General features: G+C 52.5%; 1 protein-coding gene across 1 annotated transcript; it reads left to right on the top strand.

Annotated features, from left to right (window-relative positions):
* Nucleotides 1-1005: 1005 nt before the first annotated feature.
* Nucleotides 1006-18658, top strand: ZP3 (zona pellucida glycoprotein 3). Its single transcript, XM_023218615.1, has 8 exons — nt 1006-1498; nt 5983-6101; nt 8408-8511; nt 8903-9080; nt 9474-9591; nt 16882-16973; nt 17106-17242; nt 18443-18658. The coding sequence occupies exons 1-8, from the start codon at nt 1187-1189 to the stop codon at nt 18655-18657; spliced, it is 1275 nt and encodes a 424-aa protein (XP_023074383.1). The 5' UTR covers nt 1006-1186; the 3' UTR covers nt 18658.
* The last annotated feature ends 4242 nt before the right edge of the window (nt 18659-22900 follow it).

Raw genomic sequence — 22900 nt, 5'->3', positions numbered from 1 at the left:
TGCCCTGAGTTGAGATTGCACCACTGCACTCCAGCCTGGGCAACAGAGTGAGACTGTCTCAAAAACAAGAATGCCCTGGTGGGGGTGAGCTGAAGTCAAGCCCCGCTTCTGCTCTGTCTCAGTATGAACTCCCGGGGATTCACCCAGGAATGAAAAACCCAGGGCCCCTTCTCCACCTCCCTTCACACAGCTGACCTACCCCGCCCGCCTGCCCCCCCCCCCCCCCCCCCCCCCCCCCCCCCCCCCCCCCCCCCCCCCTCCCGCCTCCCATAAAATAAGGCAGAGACGCATGAAATTCCTCCTGTCTCCTAATTGATACTGCCTCTTTTTTCTCACACTTGGAATGAGCTCCTTATGTCTCGGATCTAATCCCCCTGACCCTTCAATCAAGGGCTTTCTCCTGTGTCCCACACAGACCTGGGACAGCTCCCTTGTCGGACTGTGAGCCTATTAAGGGCAGGGCCAGCAGGGGATTGGAGGGAAGCTGTGATAGGTTGTGGTGCACCAGGCAGCCAGCACACTCTTTGCAAACTTTAACATGAATACATGTGAGGATTTCCAAGCTAAAAACTTTCCAGTGGGCCGGGCAGGCCCGGTGGCTCACACCTGTCATCCCAGCACTTTGGGAGGCCGAGGCAGGAGCATCACCTGAGGTCAGGAATTCAAGACCAGCCTGCCCAACATAGTGAAACCCTGTCTCTACCAAAAATACAAAAATTAGCCGGGCGTGGTGCATGCCTGCCTGTAATCCCAGCTATTCGGGAGGCTGAGGCAGGAGAATCACTTGCAGCTGGTTGGGAGGTGGAGGATGCGGTGAAATGAGATCGCACCACTGCACACCAGCCTGGGCAACGGAGCGAGACTCTGTCTCAAAACAAAACACAACACAATAAAAACAAAAAACCCACACGCACACAAACAGCAAAACAAACTTTGACGTGAATACACGTGGGGGATTTCCAAGCTAAAAGCCAAATTCTACTGTGCTCAGGCTGGGGTGAGGGCTAAGGGTTTGCAGTTCTAACAAGCTCCCAGGTGTTACTGATGCTGCTGGATGGGAACCGCTTTATGCAACAAGGGCCCAGCTGGCTAGGGAAGGGCGGCAGCTGAGAGCCCAGGTGGCAGCAGTCAGCATCCCACGGGTATAAGACCGCCAGTGGCGGCTGCGTGCTGCTCTGCAGGCGCCATGGAGCTGAGCTATAGGCTCTTCATCTGCCTCATGCTCTGGGGTAGTACCGAGCTGTGCTACCCCCAACCCCTCTGGCTCTTGCAGGGTGGAGCCAGCCGTGCTGAGACGTCCGTACAGCCCGTACTGGTGGAGTGTCGGGAGGCCACCCTGGTGGTCACAGTCAGCAAAGATCTTTTTGGCACCGGGAAGCTCATCAGGGCTGCTGACCTCACCTTGGGCCCAGAGGCCTGTGAGCCTCTGGTCTCCATGGACACCGAGGATGTGGTCAGGTTTGAGGTTGGACTCCACGAGTGTGGCAGCAGCATGCAGGTAGAGAGGCTGGCAGCCCTGGCTTTGGTGGGAGGATGTTCGAGGCAGCCGGGGATGGGTAGTGTGGCCACAGGTGGTGAGAGGTGGGGTTGGGTGGATCCCTCTCACTTGTGGGTGGGGAGGTGGCCCCGTTGAGGCCTGAAGCTGGGCGCTGAGGGCACCGGGCCTAGGGCAGCTCCTGCCTCCGATTGCCGACACTGGGTAGGTGGGGTGGAGCCGGAGGTGGCAGGGCACTTCGGGCTGGCCCAAGCCATGCCACTCTGACTCAGGTGGGTTTGTGACACACAGGCATGCATCATAGGGCAGCCCTGTGAGTAGCCTAAGGGGCTGTTTCTAACGCTTGGAGCGTTAGAAACTCACTCTGAAGAGACCCAAAGTATTATCTTAAAAGCAACAAGTGGGCCGGGTGCAGTGGCTTATACCTGTAATCCCAGCACTATGGGAGGCCAAGGCTGGTGGATCACTTGAGGCCAGGAGTTTGAGGCCAGCCTGGGCAACATAGTGTAGACCCCTGTCTCTTAAAAGCTTTCGAAGAAACTAACTGGGGCCTGTATGGTGTCTCACGCCTGTAATCCCAGCACTTTGGGAGGCTAAGGAGTTGGAGACTAGCCTGGCCAACATGGTGAAACCCCGTCTCTACTAATAATACAAAAATTAGCCAGGCACGGTGGTGCATGTCTGTAATCCCAGCTACTCGGAAGGCTGAGGCAGGAGAATCACTCAAACCCAGGAGGCAGAGGTTGCAGTGAGCTGAGATTGTGCTACTGCACTCCAGGCTGGGCAACAGAGCGAGACTCTGGCTCAAAAAACAAAATAAAATAAAATCCCACGTAGATAAGTGATATGGGGGTGGGGGCATCATAACCTTGGTGTTGAAGACCTTATAAAGCTCCAGTGGGTCCCTGGGGGCAGCTCCAAGGGGGAGGGGGGAGGGCTTAACCTGAGGTACATGCAGGAAAAGACCAAGAAATCCATGCCAGACCTCCCTTCCCCTGGCCAGTAGGGAAAGAGGCTGCAAGGAGAGGCCTTACGGCAGGGCAGGGCTAGACACACAGCTCCCCAGCTGAACCCTGATCTCCTGGACCAAGTTCCTGTTGCCCCATGGAGGGCCTGTCTTCTCCCGCCTCAGGGGAACCTGGCTCCTCCTTGCCAATAGTTTGCCTGGGGTGGGGGCAAGTCCAGCCCCTGGAGCCCTCCGGCCAGAGCTCTGGTCTTAAGTGTGGTCTCCTGGGCTCTCTTTGAGGACCCGGGGCCCTTGTTTTCCTGGGGAGGGAGGCCAGAGAGAGCTTCAGGAGTTGAGGAATTATTTTAGTTTAGAGGCTCACAAACATGTCTTAGATTTACTTGGGGAGCCCGGCGCCTGGCTCCCCTACCTTCTGTGAAATGGGCTTGAATAGGTTAGAAGCTGATAAGTGGTATTTTTTTTGTATTGTGTTTTTTCTTTGTTTTAAGACGGAGTCTCGCTCTGTGGCCCAGGCTGGAGTGCAGTGGCGCAATCTCGGCTCACCGCAAGCTCCGCCTCCCGGGTTCACGCCATTCTCCTGCCTCAGCCTCCCCAGTAGCTGGGACTACAGGCGCCCGCCACCATGCCGAGCTAATTTTTTCTATTTTTGGTAGAGATGGAGTTTCACCATGTTAGCCAGGTTGGTCTCGAACTCCTGACCTCGTGATCCGCCCGCCTCAGCCTCCCAGAGTGCTGGGATTAAAGATGTGAGCCACCGTGCCTGGCTGTTTTTGTTTTTTGAGACAGTTTTGCTCTTATTGCCCAGGCTGGGGTGCAATGGTGCCTATAATCCCAGCACCTCGGGAGACTGAGATGGGAGGATCGCTTGAGCCCAGGGGTTTAAGACCACCCTGAGCAACATAATGAGACCCCCTTCTCTACCAAAAACAAAACCCACACACAAAACCAAAATTAACAGGGTGTGGTGGTGCCTGTCTGTAGTCTCAGCTACTTGGGAGGCTGAAGTGGGAGGATTGCTTAAGCCCATGATTTGGAGGTTGCAGTGAGCTACGATTGTGCCACTGCATCCCAGCCTGGGAGGCAGAGCAAGACCCTCTTTTATTTAAAAAACAAAACAAAACAAAAAACCCCACCTGTGGAGCTTCTAAAACCCCTGATGTCCAGGCTGCTAAAATAGAAAGGGTGTGGGACCAGCTGTGGGTATTAAGGATCTCAGGTGACTGCAATGAGGAGCAAAGCCTGCAAACTCCTTCCTCTGGTGTGTTCCCCACTTCTGCCCGGTAAGAATCACCTGCGGCTCACGCCTATAATCCCAGCACTTTGGGAGGCCGAGATGGGCGGATCATGAGGTCATGAGTTCAAGACCAGCCTGGCCAAGATGGTGACACTCCACCTCTACTAAAAATACAAAGAAGTTAGGAGTGGGCACCTGTAATCCCAGCTACTCAGGAGGCTGAGGCAGAGAATTGCTTGAACCTGGGAGGTGGAGGTTACAGTGAGCTAAGATTGTGCCACTGCACTCCAGCCTGGGCAACAGAGTGAGACTCCATCTCAAAAAAAAAATTACAGCCAAGACCAGCTTCCCAGGTATACAGCCTGTGCAGTTCTGTGGGGCCCAGTGCTTAATTGAACGGCCTCCTGCCCTGAAATGGTAATAACTTGTGAATAAGGGGCTCCACGAACTATGGTGGTCCTGTCTGTGCTGGGGCATTTGCTAATAAGGTCTAGGACTGTTCCCTGAAGATCGAGTTAGTTGGGTCAGGGCCAGGCAGCCACCTGGGCTCTTGGGCAAGCTTGACCTCCTAGGCCCAAGCCATCCTCCCACCTCAGCCTCCTGAATAGCTGGGACGGACTACAGGCATATGCCACTGTGCCTAGCCGAGTTATCTTTTTGTAGAGATGGGGTCTAGCTCTATTGCCTAGGCTGGTCTTGACTTCCTGGCTTCAAGCAATCCTCATCCCTCCCAAAGTGCTGGGATTACAGGCGTGAGCCACTGCACCCAGCCCTCAAGTAGTTTTTAAACAAGCTCCCTGAGATGAGAGGTGGGGATAGTGAGCTTAGAATAGGTGGCTAGGGGTTGGTCACGGTGGCTCACACCTGTAATCCCAGCACTTTGGGAGGCTGAGGCGGGTAGATCACCTGAGACCAGGAGTTTGAGACCAGCCTGGCTAACATGGTGAAACCCTGTATCTTTTTTTTTTTTTGGACTGGGCATGGTGGCACGTGCCTATAATTCCAGCTACTCAGAGGTTGAAGCAGGAGAATTGCTTGAACCTGGGAGGCGGAGGTTGCAGTGAGCTGAGTTCATGCCACTGCACTCCAGCCTGGCTGACAGAGCAAGACTCCATCTCAAAAAAAAAAAAGGTGGTTCGGAAGTGTCTAAAGGAGGGGTTTCCAATGCTGGCTCTATGCTAATCACCTGGAAAGGTTGTAAAAATACTGATTCTCAAAGAGACTCTCATACCTTCATTCTACTGGGGTAGGGCCTGGTGTCACATTTTTCTAATATTCTAGCAACATCTTCAAACATAGTTGTTTGCTGTAAAACTATCTCCCAGGCAGGCCCTGCCTTCTGCAGCCCTATTGGACGATGCAAATTTCCCCAGCAGCACTCACCTGTGCTCTTCCTGCCTCGGGCAACTTCTGAACCAGTCTCCCCCACCTTATGTGAAATGGGCTTGAATAGGTTAGAAGCTGATGTGTTTGTTTTTGTTTTGAGACAGTTTTGGTCTTGTTGCCCAGGCTGGAGTGCAGTGGCACAATCTCGGCTCACTGCAACCTCTGCCTCCCGGGTTCAAGCGATTCTTCTGCCTCAGCCTCCCGAGTAGCTGGGATCACAGGCATGTGCCACCACGCCCAGCTAATGTTTGTATTTTTAGTAGAGATGGGGTTTAGCCATGTTGGTCAGGCTGGTCTTGAACTCCTGACCTCAGGTGATCTCCCCGCCTCAGCCTCCCAAAGTGCTGGGATTACAGGTGTGAGCCATAGCACCCAGCCAGAAGCTAATAAGTGTTAACAGCTGGGTACTTCCTGGCTCCTTCCTGGGGGCTATCTTAGCCCTGGGCCTCTCCTGAAAGAGGAAACTGTATGTACTGGGAGGTGTGGAGGGGGAGTGTCAGACGGGAAACATGTATCCTGATGCCTCTATTGCTTGGGTGCTGCATGGTATCTGCCATGTGGTTGATCCAGGCTGCCTGAGGTGGTGTCAACGTGTCAGAAGTAGATTCTGAGGTACAGAGACAGTACGTGTCCTGCCTCTTTACTGACCAGTGGCAGAGCCTGTGTTCTTTTTTGGAGATGGGGTCTTGCTATGTTGCCCAGGCCAGTTTTGAACTCCTGGCCTTAAGCAATCCTTGGCCTCCCAAAGTGCTGGGGTTACAGGTGTGAGTCACTGCACCTGGCCTTGACCCTGTGGTCTCTCTGTCCCCCTGTGGGCTGCCCTCCCTGCGTACTCATGTATGACTTGGGTACACCCAGGCAGGTGATGCTGGTAGCATTAACCTCTCACCTTTCCTCCAGGTGACTGACGATGCCCTGGTGTACAGCACCTTCCTGCTCCACAACCCCCGCCCTGTGGGAAACCTGTCCATCGTGAGGACTAACCGCGCAGAGATTCCCATCGAGTGCCGCTACCCCAGGTCAGTGTGGGACTGACTCATGGCTCCTGGTGCAAAAGCACCTTGGGTGTGGCTGCAGGCAAGTGGGCTGGCTATTGGCGGCAGCTTGCAGCATGGCTATTAGAATTATCTATGGGAGCATTTGCAGCTGTGGTTACTACCCAGGGCAGGATTTGGGGGTCTTACTGAGTCTAGTTCGAGTCCAGAAGAGCATCAGGAGCCTGACTGCAGCTTAGCGGAAGCTGCAGAGCTGCCCAGCCCCGGGGGTGGTACTATGCCAGCCTGTGCCCTCCTTAGGGTTCAGAAATGGCCTTCCAATAGCACTAGGCTGGGGCCAGGTGCAGTGGCTCACGCCTGTAATCCCAGCACTTTGGAAGGCTGACACAGGTGGATCACAGGTCAGGAGTTCAAGACTAATCTGGCCAACATGGTGAAACCCCATCTCTACTAAAAACACAGAAATTAGCCGGGTGCCTGTAATCCCAGCTACTCCGGAGGCTGAGGCAGGAGAATTGCTTGACCCCAGGAGGCAGAGGCTGCAGTGAGCCGAGATTGCACCACTGTGCTCCATCCTGGGCAACAAAGCGATATTCCATCTCAAAAAAATAATAGTGCCAGGCTGGGTTCTAGAATCTGACCTGGGCAGTGGTGGCCTACTCTTCTGTGGTCCTCGGGGCACTGTCATCAAGCACGTGCTTGTAAACTCAGGCTCTGAAGTGGGAAGAGAAACTGGCTCCCAAGGACAACGCTGGGTCCTGTGCTGGCCTCAGCATGGGGTGCAGGGTACTTTGTCCCTGCCGTTGAACCAGTCTGGGAGTGGGTATAAGATGATGCCGCTGGGTGCAGTGGCTCAGGTCTGTAATACCAGCCCTTTGGGAGGCCAAGGTGAGCAGTTCACGAGGTCGGGAGTTCGAGACCAGCCTGGCCAACATGGTGAAACCCATCTCTACTAAAAATACAAAAAAATTGCTGAGTGTGGTAGTGCACGCCTGTAATCCCAGCTACTCAGGAGGCTAAGGCAGGAGAATCATTTGAACTCAGGAGGCGGAGGTTGCAGTGAGCTGAGATGGCACCATGGTACTCCAGCCTGGGCAACAGAGCAAGACTCCATCTCACAAAATGCTGGTGTGAAGTGGGTAGGGAGCTGATGTCAGTCAGGACATGAGGGATGAGCCAGGCTTCTGGGAGGGGTCATGGTAGGGGTTATCCTAGAACAGGATCCTGGAGTGGGACCTTGAGGCTGAGATAGCCTGGACAGAGCCATGTGGCCACATACCCCACGGGAGGGCAGTGTGCCCTTAGTAGGTGACATGCAGCCTAGGGACTGGGGAAATGAGGGAGCCAGATAGATGGGCTCACCAGCCTCCCCGCAGGTGCCCTCTCCTGGAATGGGTGAGGACTGAATCTCCCCCGCAGGGTCACCTGGTGGCTGGTGCAGAAGACAAGTGGGAACCAGTGAGAACCAGCTGGGAGGCTGGAAAACCGAATTTGATGAGGCCTGACCCACGGTTGCAGGGGCTGTAGAGGCTGACTCAGAGGAGCTAAGAGCAACTGGAGGAGCTTGGTGTCTATGTGGGTAGTGGAGATGGAAGAATCAAGGGCAGGCTGCCCAGCCTGCGGGAGGGACTGAAGCCCTCCTGTGGCAATGGAAGTCTCTGACTTCAGAGTAGCTTTGTCTGGGCCTGGCCTCTGAGGATGGCGGCTCACCTGATCCATTGGCTGCAGGCAGTACTAGAGAGGCTAGTTGTTAGGCTGGGATGCTTTAACCTGGCTCCAGATACCTGAGTCTGGTTATCAATAGATGCATCCATCGCTTGGAATAGCTTCTTCCAGCAGATCCTGTGGGGTCAGCAGGGTAGGTATCTGCAGATACCCAGACCTGCTTCCGTGGACTTCCCAGTCACTGGTGCGGGTTCAGGCTCTCAGCAGCATCTCAAGACCCTAAGGGCCTATCTTTGATCTCTAAAGGATGGCCTTAACTGATTCCCCTCTCAAGCATCCTGTGGAATACTGTGCGGGGCCTGCTATCAGACCGCAAACTCCTCCTAGGTTCAGCTGTATCTGTCTTCAGCAGCCCAGATAGCATCATAGCATCGGTTAGGATGGCTGGGCCACTCACAGGTGCAGAAGTTCAGGAGGGTCCGGAGGCAGCCTTGGGCTCAAGGTGTCTGTTCAGCCATCTTGCACCAGCTACCTGGCTGGGCCATAGCTGGTGATCCTGTAGTGGGGTAGCAGGTAGTGGGGTAGCAGTGGGATATTCCCCATCAGTGGGGGCCCAGGTGAGTGTGACCTGAGGCAGGTGCACACAGCTGCTGTTCTTCTCTCAGGCAGGGCAATGTGAGCAGCCAGGCCATCCTGCCCACCTGGTTGCCCTTCAGGACCACGGTATTCTCGGAGGAGAAGCTGACTTTCTCTCTGCATCTGATGGAGGGTAAGAGAAGGCTGGGTGGGACAGCTGTGGAAAGCCCTGGGCCACCTCAAACCCCTGCCCTTGGCTGTGTCTGTTTTTTGGTTTGTTGTTTTTGAGATGGAGTCTTGCTCTGACCTCCAGGCTGGAGTGCAATGGTGCTATCTTAGCTCACTGCAGTCTCGACTTCCTGGGGTTCAAAGATTCTCCTGCCTCAGCCTCCCAACTAGCTGGGATTACAAGCTTGTGATGCCACACCCAGCTAACTTTCATATTTTTAGTAGAGATGGGGTTTTGCCACTTTGGCCAGGATGGTCTTGAACTCCTGACCTCAAGTGATCCACCTGCCTCAGCCTCCCAAGGTGCTGGGATTACAGGCATGAGCCAACCATGCCCAGCTGGCTGTGTCTTTCAGAGAACTGGAACGCTGAGAAGAGGTCCCCCACCTTCCACCTGGGAGATGCAGCCCACCTCCAGGCAGAAATCCACACTGGCAGCCACGTGCCACTGCGGTTGTTTGTGGACCACTGCGTGGCCACACCAACACCAGACCAGAACGCCTCCCCTTATCACACCATCGTGGACTTCCATGGGTGAGCACTGGACTCCCTGCCTAGAGAACCTTCCTAGCAAGATGACCCTAGAGCCACCTGTTTGTCTTTTTGAGACAGTCTCACTCTGTAGCCCAGGCTTGGAACACAGAGGCTTGATCTCTGTCCACTGCAACCTCTGCCTCCTGGGTTTAAGTGATTCTCCTGCCTCAGCCTCCCCAAGTAGCTGGGAATTACAGGTGCCCATCACCACACCCGGCTAATCTTTGTATTTTTAGTAGAGACAGGTTTTCACCATGTTGGCCAGGCTGGTCTTGAACTCCTGACCTCAAGTGATCCGCCCACCTTGGCCTCCCAAAGTGCTGGGATTATGGGTGTGAGTCACTGTGCCTGGCCCACCTGTCTGGTTTTAACACCATTCTGTTCTCTTCCAAGCTGTCTTGTCGATGGTCTCACTGATGCCTCTTCTGCATTCAAAGTTCCTCGACCCAGGCCAGATACACTCCAGTTCACAGTGGATGTCTTCCACTTTGCTAATGACTCCAGAAACATGGTAAGAGCTTTAACAGCCTGGAAGAAGGCTGAACTTGCAACCTTCATATCCTACTGAGTGGGGTTGCTCACCAGCTCTACCCTTAAGCAAATTACTTAGAGCTCTGTCCAGTAACTCAAACTTACAAGTAAAGCCATAAGCTTTAGTGAGGCCTTCAAGCATAAGAATGAACAATATGAAGCCTTAAGAGGTAGGGGCCAGGCACGGTGGCTCATGCCTGTAATTCCAATACTTTGGGAGGCCGAGAGGGGGTGGATCACTTGAGGTCAGGAGTTCAAGACCAGCCTGGCCAACACAGTGAAACCCCGACTCTACTAAAAATACAAAAAAATTAGCTGAGCGTGGTGGTGGGTACCTGTAATCCTAGCTACCTGGGAGGCTGAGGCAGGAGAACAGCTTAAACCTGGGAGGTGGAGGTTGTAGTGACCAGAGATCGTGCCACTGAACCTCCAGCCTGAGTAACAGTGAGACTCTGTCTCCAAAAAAGAAAAAGAAAAAAAAAGCAGGCGTTAGCCTTCCTGGAGGCTTTCTCCAGGTTCAAAGAAGGCCAGTGTGAACTTACTAGGCAGGGTGGCCTCTTGAACTTGATCTAGGCTAGGCCAATTCTGAAGGCATCATCTTCACCTGGAGAGCTTGTTGAAACTGAGACTGGGCCCAACCCAGGGTTTGTTTCAGGTGGTTGAGTGAGGCCTAGAATCTGTATTCTTGGCCAGGCACGGTTGTTCACGCCTGTAATCCCAGCACTTTGGGAGGCTGAGATGGGCGGATCATGAGGTCAGGAGATCAAGACCATCCTGGCTAACACAGTGAAACCCCATCTCTGCTAAAAATACAAAAAATTAGCCGGGCATGGTGGCGGGTGCCTGTAGTCCCAGCTACTTGGGAGGCTGAGGCAGGAGAATGGTGTGAACCCAGGAGGCGGAGCTTGCAGTGAGCTGAGATTATGCCACTGCACTCCAGCCTGGGTGACAGAGCGAGACTCCATCTCTAAATAAATACATAAATAGAATCTGCATGCTTTTTTTTTTTTTTTGAGACGCAGTCTTGCTGTGTCGCCCAGGCTGGAGTGCAGTGGCGCGATCTCGGCTCACTGCAAGCTCCGCCTCCCGGGTTCACGCCATTCTCCTGCCTCAGCCTCCCGAGTAGCTGGGACTACAGGCGCCCGCCACCATGCCCGGCTAGTTTTTTGTATTTTTAGTAGAGACGGGGTTTCACCATGTTAGCCAGGATGGTCTTGATCTCCTGACCTCGTGATCCACCCGCCTTGGCCTCCCAAAGTGCTGGGATTACAGGCTTGAGCCACTGCGCCCGGCAGAATCTGCATTTTTAAGTGTTGGTTCTGCCGGTCTGGGGCCTCTCCTTGAGAACCTAAACTAGAAAGTTCCAACTGACACTAAGAGGGAAGGAGAAGGAAGGAATAAAGATGGGAACTGCCTCTGATGGCTGAGGTGGGGAGGGATGCCATACAAAGTACAGGTTCAAGGACCGACATCTAGCCAGGAAGTACTGGTAGGTGGTTAGAAGTAAAAATCAAATCATGGGTCTTTTGCCTTCTGTGGAAAGAGGCTTCCTATGCCTAGTCTGCAGTGCAGGGCAACCTCGACCTCCTGGGCTCAAGCCATCCTCCCACCTCAGCCTCCTGAGTAGCTAGGACGAGCTACAGCCACATGCTACCATGTCCAACTAAGTTATCTTGTGGAGATGGGGTCTAGCTCTATTGATGAGGCTGGTCTTGAGTTCCTGGTCTCAAACAGTCCTCCTGCCTCAGCTTCCCAAAGTGCTGGGATTACAGGCATAAGCCACTGTACCCAGTCCTCAGGTAGCTTTTATTTATTTTTTTGAGATGGAGTCTTGTTCTGTCATGCGCAGGCTTAAGTATTGTGGTGCCATCTCAGCTCACTGCCTCCCGGGTTCAAGTGATTCACCTGCCTCAGTTTCCCATAGTAGCTGGGAGTACAGGTACCCACCACCGTACCCAGCTAATATTTTTGTATTAGAGACATAATTTCACCATGTTGTGCAGGCTGGTCCCAAACTCCCGACCTCAGGTGATCCGCCTGTCTTGGTCTCCCAAAGTGCTGGAATTACAGGCATAAGCCACTGTGCCCAGCTTCAAGTAGCTTTATTGATTGATTGATTGATTGAGATGGAGTCTCGCTCTGTTGCCCGGGCTGGAGTGCAGTGGCTGGATCTCAGCTCACTGCAAGCTCCGCCTCCCGGGTTCACGCCATTCTCCTGCCTCAGCCTCCGGAGTAGCTGGGACTACAGGCGCCCGCCACCTCACCCGGCTAGTTTTTTGTATTTTTAGTAGAGACGGGGTTTCAGCGAGTTAGCCAGGATGGTCTCGATCTCCTGACCTCGTGATCCGCCCGTCACGGCCTCCCAAAGTGCTGGGATTACAGGCTTGAGCCACCACGCCCGGCTATTTATTTTTTAGTTGGAGTCTCTCTCTACAGTCCAGGCTGGAATGCAATGGCACGGTCTTGGCTCACTGCAACCTCCACCTCCTAGGTTCAAGCAATTCTCCGGCCTCAGCCTCCTAAGTAGCTGGGAACTATAGGTGCCTGCCATCACGCCCAGCTAATTTTTGTATTGTTAACGGGGATGGGGTTTCACCATGTTGGCCAGGTTGGTCTTGAACTCCTGACCTCGTGATCCACCCGCCTTGGCCTCCCAAAGTGCTGAGATCACAGGCGTGAGCCACCATGCCCAGCCTCAAGTAGCTTTTAAACAAGCTCACTGAGATGAGAGGCGGGGCCGTGAACTTAGAATAGGTGGTTAGGAAGTGATTAAAGCAGGGATTTCCAGTGCTGGCTCTATACTAATCATCTGGAGAGGCTGTAAAAATACTGATTGTAGAGAGTCTCCTACCTTCACTCTATCGGGGTAGGGCCTGGTGTCACATTTTTGTAACATTCTATTACCAACATCTTCATGGGTGTTTGCTGTAAAACTCTACCAACTTCAATGTGTACACCATCTAGGTTCTACCACTAGCATTTTTTTTTTTTTTTTTTTGTTTTGGAGGGTCTCACTCTGTCACCCAGGCTGGAGTACAGTGGCACAATCTTGGCTCACCGCAACCACCACCTCCCAGGCTCAAGCGATTCTCCTGCCTTAGCCTCCCAAGTAGCTGAGATTATAGGCTCAGCCTCCCTAGTAGTTGGAATTACAGGCGCCTACCACCACGTCTAATTTTTGTAGAGATGGGGTTTCGCCATGTTGGTCAGGCTGGTCTTAAACTCCTGACCTCAGGTGACCCACCTGCCTCAGCTGCCCCAAGTGCTGGGATTATATGCCTGTGCCACTACTGCATACCTAACTTTTGTATTTTTAGTAGAGATGGTTTCACCATATTGGCCAGGTTGGTCTTGAACTCCCAACCTCAAATGATCCACCCGCCTTGGCCGCCCAAAGTGCTGGGAGTACAGGTGTGAGCCACTGTACCCAGCCTACTAGCATTTTATTATTCTCCATTTACTGATCTCCCTTATTCTACTTGGAAATGCATCAAAAGCCACTTAAGCTCCCACATGACTCTAATATGCAGCCAGGCTTGCAAACCTCTGAAGCAGAGGCTCATACGTCAGGGTGGCATTAAGGGACAAAGTAGAAATTCATCAAAGATCACATTGATGCCCCTTTACCTCTTCCAGCAGCTGCCTTGTGGGAAGGGAAAGATCAGCACAGGTCACTAGGGTAGCAAAAGGGAAAAGCATCTAATACTGATGAGATGGCCTGAAGCTCTCAGTGGTAGGCCCTGCTTCAATGGGGCTGGGGATAAAGGAGGCAGATTTGCTAAAAGAGTCCTGGTCCTATGGATCAGTGACCAATAGCTCCTTAGGGGGAGAGAGGATTCTGGTTGTGGGAGGAAGTCAAGATTGACTTCAGATGTGGCCCATTTGGGAGGAAGATTGGGGAGAAGGTTTTACCCAGGTGGTAGCCGTCAGCGTGGGTATAGACTGAGGTGGTTTCTCAATCTCTGGGGATTGAGGGGTGACTAAGACCAGAGAACAGTGCTGTTTAATGGAAGATAGTCTGAGCCCTTGGAGGGTTCACCTTCAAAGGTAGGATTGATGATGCCTCAGTAGACTATGTCCCATGGCACAAAGAAGGAACAACCCTATTTCAGAGCCATAGGGTAGCTGGGTATGGTGGTTCACATCTATAATCCCAGCACCTTGGGAGGCCGAGGTGGGAGGATCAGAGTTCAGGTGTTTAAGGCTGCAGTGAGCTATGATGGTGCCATTGCCCTCAACAGAGCAAGACCCTGTGCTTCTTTTTTTTTTTTTTTAAAAACAGTCTCGCTCTGTCACCCAGGCTGGAATGCAATGGCGTGATCTCGGTTCACTGCAACCTCCACCTCCCCATTCTAAGCGATTCTCCTGCCTCAGCCTCCCTAGTAGTTGGAATTACAGGCGCCTACCACCACATCCGACTAATTTTTGTAGAGATGGGGTTTCACCATGTTGCTCAGGCTAGTCTTAAACTCCTGACCTCAGGTGACCTACCTGCCTCAGCTGTCCCAAGTGCTGGGATTACAGGCATGAGCCACCACACCCAACTTTTTTTTTTTTTGAGGTAGAATTTCACTCTTGCTGCCTAGGCTAGAGTGCAATGGCATGATTTCAGCTCACTGCAACTTCCCATCTCCCGGGTTCAAGCAATTCTCCTGCCCCAGCCTCCCAAGTAGCTGGAACTACAGGTGCCCACCACCATGCCTGGCTAATTTTTGTATTTTTTTTTTTTTTTTTTTTTAGTAGAGATAGGGTTTCACCATGTTGGCCAGGCTGGTCTCAAACTCCTGACCTCAGGTGATCCACCCACCTCGGCCTCCCAAAGTGCTGGGATTATAGGTGTGAGCCACCATGCCCAGCCTAGACCCTGCTTCTAAAAGGCCGCTATAGGGGTACTACCCTGAGATCTTAGGCTCCAGTTAGCACCAGAGAAACATACTAGGAAGAAGCTAAGGATGAAAGTACATTTCCTTTCTGGAATAGACTACAGGGCCTTGGAAGCTTCTTACTTGCCGGGGCAGGTGGCTAAGATGGGCAGCCAGAGAACTGCTAAACTGGCTTGTTTCTAAAAGGCTGAATTTACATGGTTTCAAGTTTCCCTGCTGGTACGCTTGGCCACTAGGTGGTGACTGAGGCTTGTGGCTCTGGGGCTTCTGCTAGAAGGTAGCAGAATTGCCATGCTCTGCCTGAGGTTGAACAAGGAGGAATTTCAGCCCTGCCTGGAATATGAAGGGAAACTGACCTGGGGATGGGCCAAGGCTAGACTGAGTCCTGTCTCTTGTCAAAATGGCCCCTAGCCCCAGTGGCAGGATGGAATGTCAGCCGAAGATGAGAAGGCTTGGTCAAGTACGGTGGCTCATGCCTCTAATCCCAGTACTTTGTGAGGCCGGGGCAGGTGGATCACTTGAGGCCAGGAGTTCAAGACCAGCCTGTCTAATAGGGTGAAACCCCATCTCTACTGCAAATACAAAAACTAGCCTGGCATGGTGGTGGGTGCCTGTAATCCCATCTACTTGGGAGGCTGAGGCAAGAGAATCGCTTGAACCCAGGCAGTAGAGGCTGCAGTGAGCTGAGATTGCACCATTGTACTCTAGCCTGGGTTACAGAGTGAGACTCCATCTAAAAAAAAAAAAAAAAAAAGGTGGGGGGGGGTGGCTTACCTGGCAGTTGACTATTCCCTGGGTAGGGGGTCGTTCAGCTCCCAGAAGGAGCTCAGATTGGGTTCATTCCCTCATACTTGTCTAAAAATGTGGGTAAACATTTCCCAGAGGCTAGGACAGTCAGGGTGTCAGCCTGGTGAGTCTTCTGGTCATCTATCCCTTACAGGTGAAAGGAGGCTGACCTAGGCTTGACTAATAGCAGAGGCGTGTGCAAGGAAGAAAAGCCCGGGGAAGCTTGCCCAAGGAGTGAGCCATCAAACTCTTAAGTCTGGCCAGGCGCAGTGGCTCACGCCTGTAATCCCAGCACTTCAGGAGGCTGAGGCGAGTGGACCATGAAGTGAGGAGTTAAAGAAAATGAAAAAAAAATAATAATTAGCCAGGCAGGGTGGTGTGCGTGTACAGTCTCAGCTACCCAGGAGGCTGAGGCAGGAGGATCCCTTGAACCTGGGAGGTGGAGGTTGCAGTGAGCTGAGATTGCACCATTGTACTCCAGCCTGGGTGACAGAGTGAGACTCTGTCTCAAAACCTGTTAGGTCTGAAATGGAAACTCCATAGGAGCAGGTCTGAAAGGCTTCTGTGTGCCCAAGGACCTCGGGTCTCAAACAACTTGGCCCTGCCGTAGCTGGCAATACAGTGACTACATCCCTGAAGAAAAGTAGCTTGTCAACTAGTCAAGTGGCAGGTGGCAGTGTCGGGAACCCAGCTAAGCTATTCGCTAGTAAGGTGTCCACCACCCACCTCAGCCACCTGGGGGTGGGTGCAGGGGTTTAGCAATGCTAAGTTAAGCTGAGGATTGGCTGGGCATTAGTAGCTCATACCTGTAATCCCAGTACTTTGGGAGGCTGAGGTGGGCAGATCACTTGAGCCCAGGAGTTTGAGGCCATCTTGGGCAACATGGCAAAACATCATCTCTGCAAAAAATCCAAAATTAGCCAGGTGTGGTGGCATGTCCTCAAAATTGCAACTGCTCATGAGGCTGAGGTAGGAGGATCCTTGAGCCCAGGAGGTCAAGGCTATAGTGAGTCATGATCATGCTACTGTACTCCTGCCTGGGTGACAGACCCTGTCCCAGAAGCCCAGGGTCAAGCATGCTCCATGATTGGGTAAGTTTGGAAAAGATTCGGGGAATGATAAATGGTGGATTTCAGTCTAAAATTAGTTGCTACTTGTTCTAACATTGGGTAAGTGAACCTTTAGACCATCTTAGAGATGAGGCTCTTCCTTCCCCCTCTTTATTTTATGAGACAGAGTCTCACTCTGTCAGCCAGGCTGGAGTGCAGTGGCATGATCTCGGCTCACTGCAATTTCTGCCTCCCAGGTTCCAGAGATTCTCCTGCCTCAGCCTCCCAAGTAGCTGGGACTACAGGTACCCACCACCACGCCCGGCTAACTTTGTATTTTTAGTAGAGATGGGGTTTCACCATGTTGGCCAGGTTGGTCTCGAACTCCTGACCTCAGGTGATCCACCCGCCTCCGCCTCCCAAAGTGCTGGGATTATAGGTATGTGCCATTGTGCCTCTTTCAAGGGTTAAGGGTTATATGAGAACTGGCATGTTGAACTCCCAGGCACAGCTTGGAACTCAGCCTGGAAATAGCTGTTATTCCTTTTGCAGATATACATCACCTGCCACCTGAAGGCCATCCCAGCTGAGCAGGAACCAGATGAACTCAACAAAGCCTGTTCCTTCAGCAAGTCTTCCAACAGGTGAGGAGGCCAGGTACTCCATGACTGGGGTAGAAACTGAATCGGCGACGCCTTGTCTCTTTCCCCCAATGTGTTATCAGCAAACTGCTTCCTGCAGGCAACAAAAATCTAAGCTGCTGTCTTTCATCTCAGCTGGTTCCCAGTGGAAGGCCCAGCTGACATCTGTCAATGCTGTAGCAAGGGTGACTGTGGCACTCCAAGCCACTCCAGGAGGCAGCCCCATGTCGTGAGCCAGTGGTCCAGGTCTACTTCTCGTAACCGCAGGCATGGTATGTCACAGGACAGCCGAGAGGCTGTTCATCGTCCCCTACTCAGTTGAGGGTATCTGCTGTCATTTCAGGGTGATGATCTTTTCCTTTGTCCTCCATTAAAGCTGTTTGCTTCTAGCCTGCAGCTACCTTTCCCTAACACAAATCCTGGGGCTAAGCAGGAAGGGCTCTCAGCCCTCTCTGGCAGCCAGGGTAGCTCTGCTGTCATCCTAGGCTTCTACTGAGACATCATTAGGCATGTAGGGGAAATATAGCAGCTGCTAAAATAATCTGGCTGGGCACAGTGGTTCACACCTGTAATTCCAGCACTTTGAGGGGCCAAGGCAGACAGGTCACCTGAGGTCAGGAGTTCGAGACCAGCCTGACTAACATGGAGAAATCCCATCTCTACTAAAAATACAAAATTAGCCGAGCGTGGTGGTACATGCCTGTAATCCCAGCTACTTGGGAGGTTGAAGCAGGAGAATTGCTTGAACCCAGGAGGCGGAGGTTGCGGTGAGCTGAGATTGTGCCATTGCACTCCAGCCTGGGCAACAAGAACAAAACTCTGTCTCAAAAAATAATCTGGCCGGAATGCTGGGTCTATGCCTATAATCCCAGCACTTGGGGAGGCTGAGGCCAGGGAAATCATTTGAGCCCAGGAGTTCTCGACCAGCCTGGGCAACATAGCAAGATGCTGTCTCTACTAAAAAGACCCGATATACTAGGGAAATCCCTCTTGGGTGACCTACTTTCTCTGTATGAGAAAACTTTCCTTCCCCCTGCCCTGCCCCTCACAATGGAGTCTCGCTCTATTGCCCAGGCTGGAGTACTATGGCATGATCTCTCCTCACTAAAACCTCTGCCTCCCAGGTTCAAGCTAGTCTGCCTCAGCCTCCCAAGTAGCTGAGACGACAGGCATGTGCCACCATGCCCAGCTAACTTTATTTTTAGTAGAGATGGGGGTCTTGCCATGTTGGCCAGGCTGGTCTCAAACACTTGACCTCAGGTGATCTGCCTGCCTCAGCCTCCCAAAGAGCTGGGATTACAGGCATGAGCCATCACACCTAGCCGAGAAAGCTGTCTTTTTTGATCTATAAACTTTGTTAACCCACACAAAAAAGACAACATTAGTTCAGCCCACTGAGGCAGAATAAACCTCCAACCTGATTCCTGGTTAGGGACTAAGATGACCTCCAGGTGTGTGTTCTCCTTCTACAGTGACAGAAGAAGCAGATATCACTGTGGGGCCACTGATCTTCCTGGACAGGAGTGCTGACTATGAAGTAGAGCAGTGGGCCTTGCCGGCTGACACCTCCGTGCTGCTGCTGGGCATAGGCCTGGCCGTGGTGGCATCTCTGACTCTGACCGCTGTTATCCTGGTTCTCACCAGGAGGTGTCGCACTGCCTCCCACCCTGTGTCTGTTTCCCAATAAAGCAATATCTGGTTGTGGTGTGATAGAAGATCAGAATTAGTACTGACTGTGTCGGGTGGGGAAGACTGTATACCACCAGCCCCGTGCACTCACATAGCACAGTCCAGCAAGCACTACTGTGCCGCTAGTGTAAACAGGGCAGGGTTCATATCCTTGGGGACAACTATGATCTATCACCTCCATGGGAACCAACATGGAAACTTAGATGAAGGTCTGGCTGGACCCACCTTACTTCTAGGTTAGCAAAGAATCTTGTATCTCTGGCCCCCATGGATTTGACTCTAGACGTGGGAGAGGGGAGCGGTGAGCTTCCAGGTCCCCTTCTCCAAGGCAAGCAGGCAGCCAGCTCTGTTCAGACGCTAGAGGCCAGAAGGCCAGTCATGATTGCGCCCTCCCGGTAGGGCAGTGATGTGGGAGCTCTGCTTCTGCCTGGTCTTAGCTGTCACGTTGGGCTTGAAGCTATTCTCGGGGCATGTTGGTATGAATTGGTCAATGCTGTAGCAAGGGTGACTGGCACCCCCAGCCATTCCAGGAGGCAGCCCCATGTCATGAGCCAGTGGTCCTGAGGTGGATCTGAGGTGGGCACTTCTGCTTTGGGGGTAGGAGGCCTCAGGAAGGCTGAGAAACTGCTTTGATTTTGGGTTTGTTTTGATTTGTCCCTCTTGAGAGGGACGGGTTTGTCTCTGTTGCCCAGGCTGGAGTGCAGTAGTAGAATCATAGCTACTGCAACCTGGAACTCCTGGTCTCTAGTAATCCTCCTGCCTGAGCTTTCTGAGTTGCTGGGACTACAGGCATGAACCACTATGCCCAGCTTACTGTATTTTTGGTAGGAGCTGGTTCAAGCTGGCCTCGAACTCCTGGCCTCATGTGATCCTCTCCCCTTGGCCTCCAAACGCCCTGGGATTATAGATGTGAGGCCTCACTGTCACTGAGGGGAGCTGCTTCTCAACCTCCCCCTACCTTTGTCGCTTTCCCTAAACAGGCTGCTTCCCTCCACCCAGGTTTTGGCCATAGTCCCTAGGAGTACTTAGTAAGGGAATGGTGCCCCAAGGGGGGTACCCAGGGAGCTTGTGCCCACTTCTTTGGGGAAGGTGTTCATGGTACCCGTGAGGGATGAGAAGCCTCCCACAGTAGCTGGCTCCAGCCTTGCCCCAAACTCAAGCCATTCTCACTCGGGGAAGTTCACTTTGATTGTGGCATCCCAGCCTGACTGGCTACTTGCTATAAGCCTGCCAGTCCTTGTGGGCCACATGGGGTGGCACCTGCTGAATAGGATTAGGCATAAACTGAAAGCTGAAAGACGCTCAGGTGCAACTGGCATGGCGCTTATCTCTGGCCTGCTGTCTGGCTGAGGGCAAGGGGTTCCAGCATGTTGACTCGGGTATAGACAGATGTCTATAGTGCATTCAGAGCAAGATTTGGGTAGCTCTGGACCTACTGAGAGCAGGAAGCCCTTTGATACTCTAAGTGTAGTCTGTGAACATTGGCCTCACCTGAGAATTTGTTGGAACTGTATCATTTATAAGCCCCATCCCAGACCCAGAAATTTGCATCTTAAATCCCCGGGTGGGGTGGGCATGGTGGCTCACACCTGTAATCCCAGCACTTTGCGAGGCTGAGGAAGGTGGATCACCTGAGGTCAGGGGTTCAAGATCAGCCTGGCCAACATGGTGAAACCTCATCTCTACTAAAACCACAAAAAATTAACTGGGAATGGTGGTGGGTGCCTGCAATCCCAGCTAATTGGGAGGCTGAAGCAGGAGAATTGCTTGAACCTGAGAGAGGCAGAGGTTTTAGGGAGCCGAGTTTGTGCCACTGCACTCCAGCCTGAGCAACAGAACCAGACTCCAGCTCAAAAAAAAAAAAAAAAAAAAAAAAATCCCCAGGTGATTTGAGTGGTTAAGGTTAAGTCCCTGAGCCAGGGACTTGTGGCACAAAGGGATTGTTCCAGGTGAGCCACTCACGGCCCAAGCAGGTTGTGGTGTGCTCTATCTGTAGGAGAGTAACAGCCTGGGGTTCAAAAAAGGTCAGATATGGTGGCTCAGGCCTGTAATTTGGGCCAGCACTTTGGGAGACCAAAGTGGGATGATGGCTTGAGCCTAGGAGTTCAAGACCAGCCTGAGCAACATGGTGAGACCCCATCTCTACAAAATACAAAAATTAGCCGAGCACAGTGGTACATGCCTGTAGTCCCAACTGCTTGGGCAGCTGAGGCTGGAGGATTACTTGAGCCCAGGAATTCCAGGGTGCAGTGAGCTGTGCTCACTGCCCAGGTCCCAGCCTTGCTGCCTCCTGCTGTACTCTAGCCAGAGTGACAGAGCAAGACCCTCTCAAAAAATAAAATTGCCTAGGGGTTGGGGAGGTGGGCTTCCTGGAGGTGGTGATCCAGAAGCAAATCCTCAAATAACCATGGGGAAGTGGGTGTGGTGGCTCACACCTGTAATCTCAGCATTTTAGGAGGCCGAGGCAGGTGGATCACTTGAGGCCAGAAGTTCAAGACCAGCCTGGCCAACATAGCAAAACCCGTCTCTACTAAAAACATAAAAATTAGCAGGGTGTGTGATGAGTGCCTGTAGTCTCAGCCACTGGGGAGGCTGAGGCAGGAGAATCACTTGAACCCAGGAGGCAGAGGTTGCAGTGAGCCGAGGTCATGCCACTGCACTCCAGTCTGGGTGTTGGAGTGACTATCTCAAAAAGGGGGGAAGGGAGAGAAAGGGGGAGAATCTGTACCCTGAGGGCATAGAAGGCCTCAATGCCTAGTAAAGAGTGGGGCTTGGCCCGGAGAGGGAGCCCTCATGGGCTGGATAAGGGAGATGCTGGCCCATCTGGGCACGCATGTGCCCGTAGGCTTTCCCTGTCGAGATGATCAACTGGAAAGGCAGAGAATGCGGCCTGGAGGCTCGGAAACATCCTTGAAACCATATCCCCAGTCCTAACTGCCACTCTTTTCTTTTTTTGAAATGGGGTCTTGCTATGTTGCTCAGGCTGGACTCTAATTCCTGGGCTCAAGCGTTCCTCCTGCCTCAACTGCCCAAGCCGCCACAAACCACACCTGGCTTCTTCCTGCCACTTCTAGCTTAGCAGGTGACTTCATCTGTATAAGGGGATGACGTGACTGCTTGGGGGAATGAGTAGAGCCCTTGGTGGAATCATGGTTCACGCAAGAGGTCTCCGGCAAAATGCTCCAGGCTTGGGGTCCGATGGGCACTTCTACCCCGGCAATCCGTTTACTTACCACCACCCTCTGTTCAGACAGGGAAGTTCTTTCCATCAGGATTATAGCGAGGATTGGTCTTCATGGCACACTTGGCATCCGAGCACGTGTTGTTGGAGCTGTTCTATGAGCCAGGACACACCAGGGAACGGTTCCTGCAATAAACACCCATCTCTTCCTTGTACTCAAGTTCTTCGGGGTTGCAACATTCTGAGAGCTTGTCCTTCATTCAACTTCTGTCCTCAGCAGAAAGAGGAAGTGGCTGTGTCAGGGGAGGGGAAGAGTCATGACTAAGATGTGACCCTGAGTGTCAGCTCCCCACCAGCTCCAGATGGGCCTCGCCAGGAGCGATGGCCTCCAGCAGCAATGTCAGAGGGCGTGGCCTGCCTGCCTCCTAGGGGAACTAGAGTAGAAATGAAAGGTAGTGGAAAACCACTAAGGCTTCTCTTGACTCCATTGCTTAATCCTCCTCTTTCCCTAAAGTTTCCAGAAACTTCCTATTGCACTGGAAAACCTCTGTAAACCAACACTTTGGGTGTGGGTTTATTTTTTGAGATGGGGTCTCACTCTGCTGCCCAGGCTGGAGTGCAGTGGCGCCATCATAACTCACTGCAGCCTCGACTTCTCTGCCTCAAACCATCCTCCCACCTCAGCCTCCCAAGGAGCTGGGATTACAGGGGCATGCCACTATGCCCGGCTAATTTTATTTTATTTTTTTAGTACAGACGGGGTTTCAGCATGTTGGCCAGGCTGGTCTTGGACTCCTGACCTCAAGTGCTCCTCCTGCCTCGGCCTACCAAGTTGTTGGGATTATAGGCATGAGCCACCGCGCCCAGCCAGTTCTCATTCTTCATTAGAGATTGTAGCCAGACATTAGAGAAAACTAGAAGAATCCAGAATCTAATCCAGTCTACAGGTAGATAAATAACTCAAACAATGAACATTACTATAATAACAGGTAAACTATCGTTTTCCTATTGAAACATAATTTTTCTCCCTATAGTCACCTTGAACTGACCTTGTGATTCG

This window comes from Piliocolobus tephrosceles, chromosome 8, assembly GCF_002776525.5.
Source record: "Piliocolobus tephrosceles isolate RC106 chromosome 8, ASM277652v3, whole genome shotgun sequence".
Classification (NCBI taxonomy): domain Eukaryota; kingdom Metazoa; phylum Chordata; class Mammalia; order Primates; family Cercopithecidae; genus Piliocolobus; species Piliocolobus tephrosceles.
The sequence above is the reverse complement of the archived record's forward strand: the minus strand, read 5'-3'. Positions and strand labels throughout refer to the sequence as shown.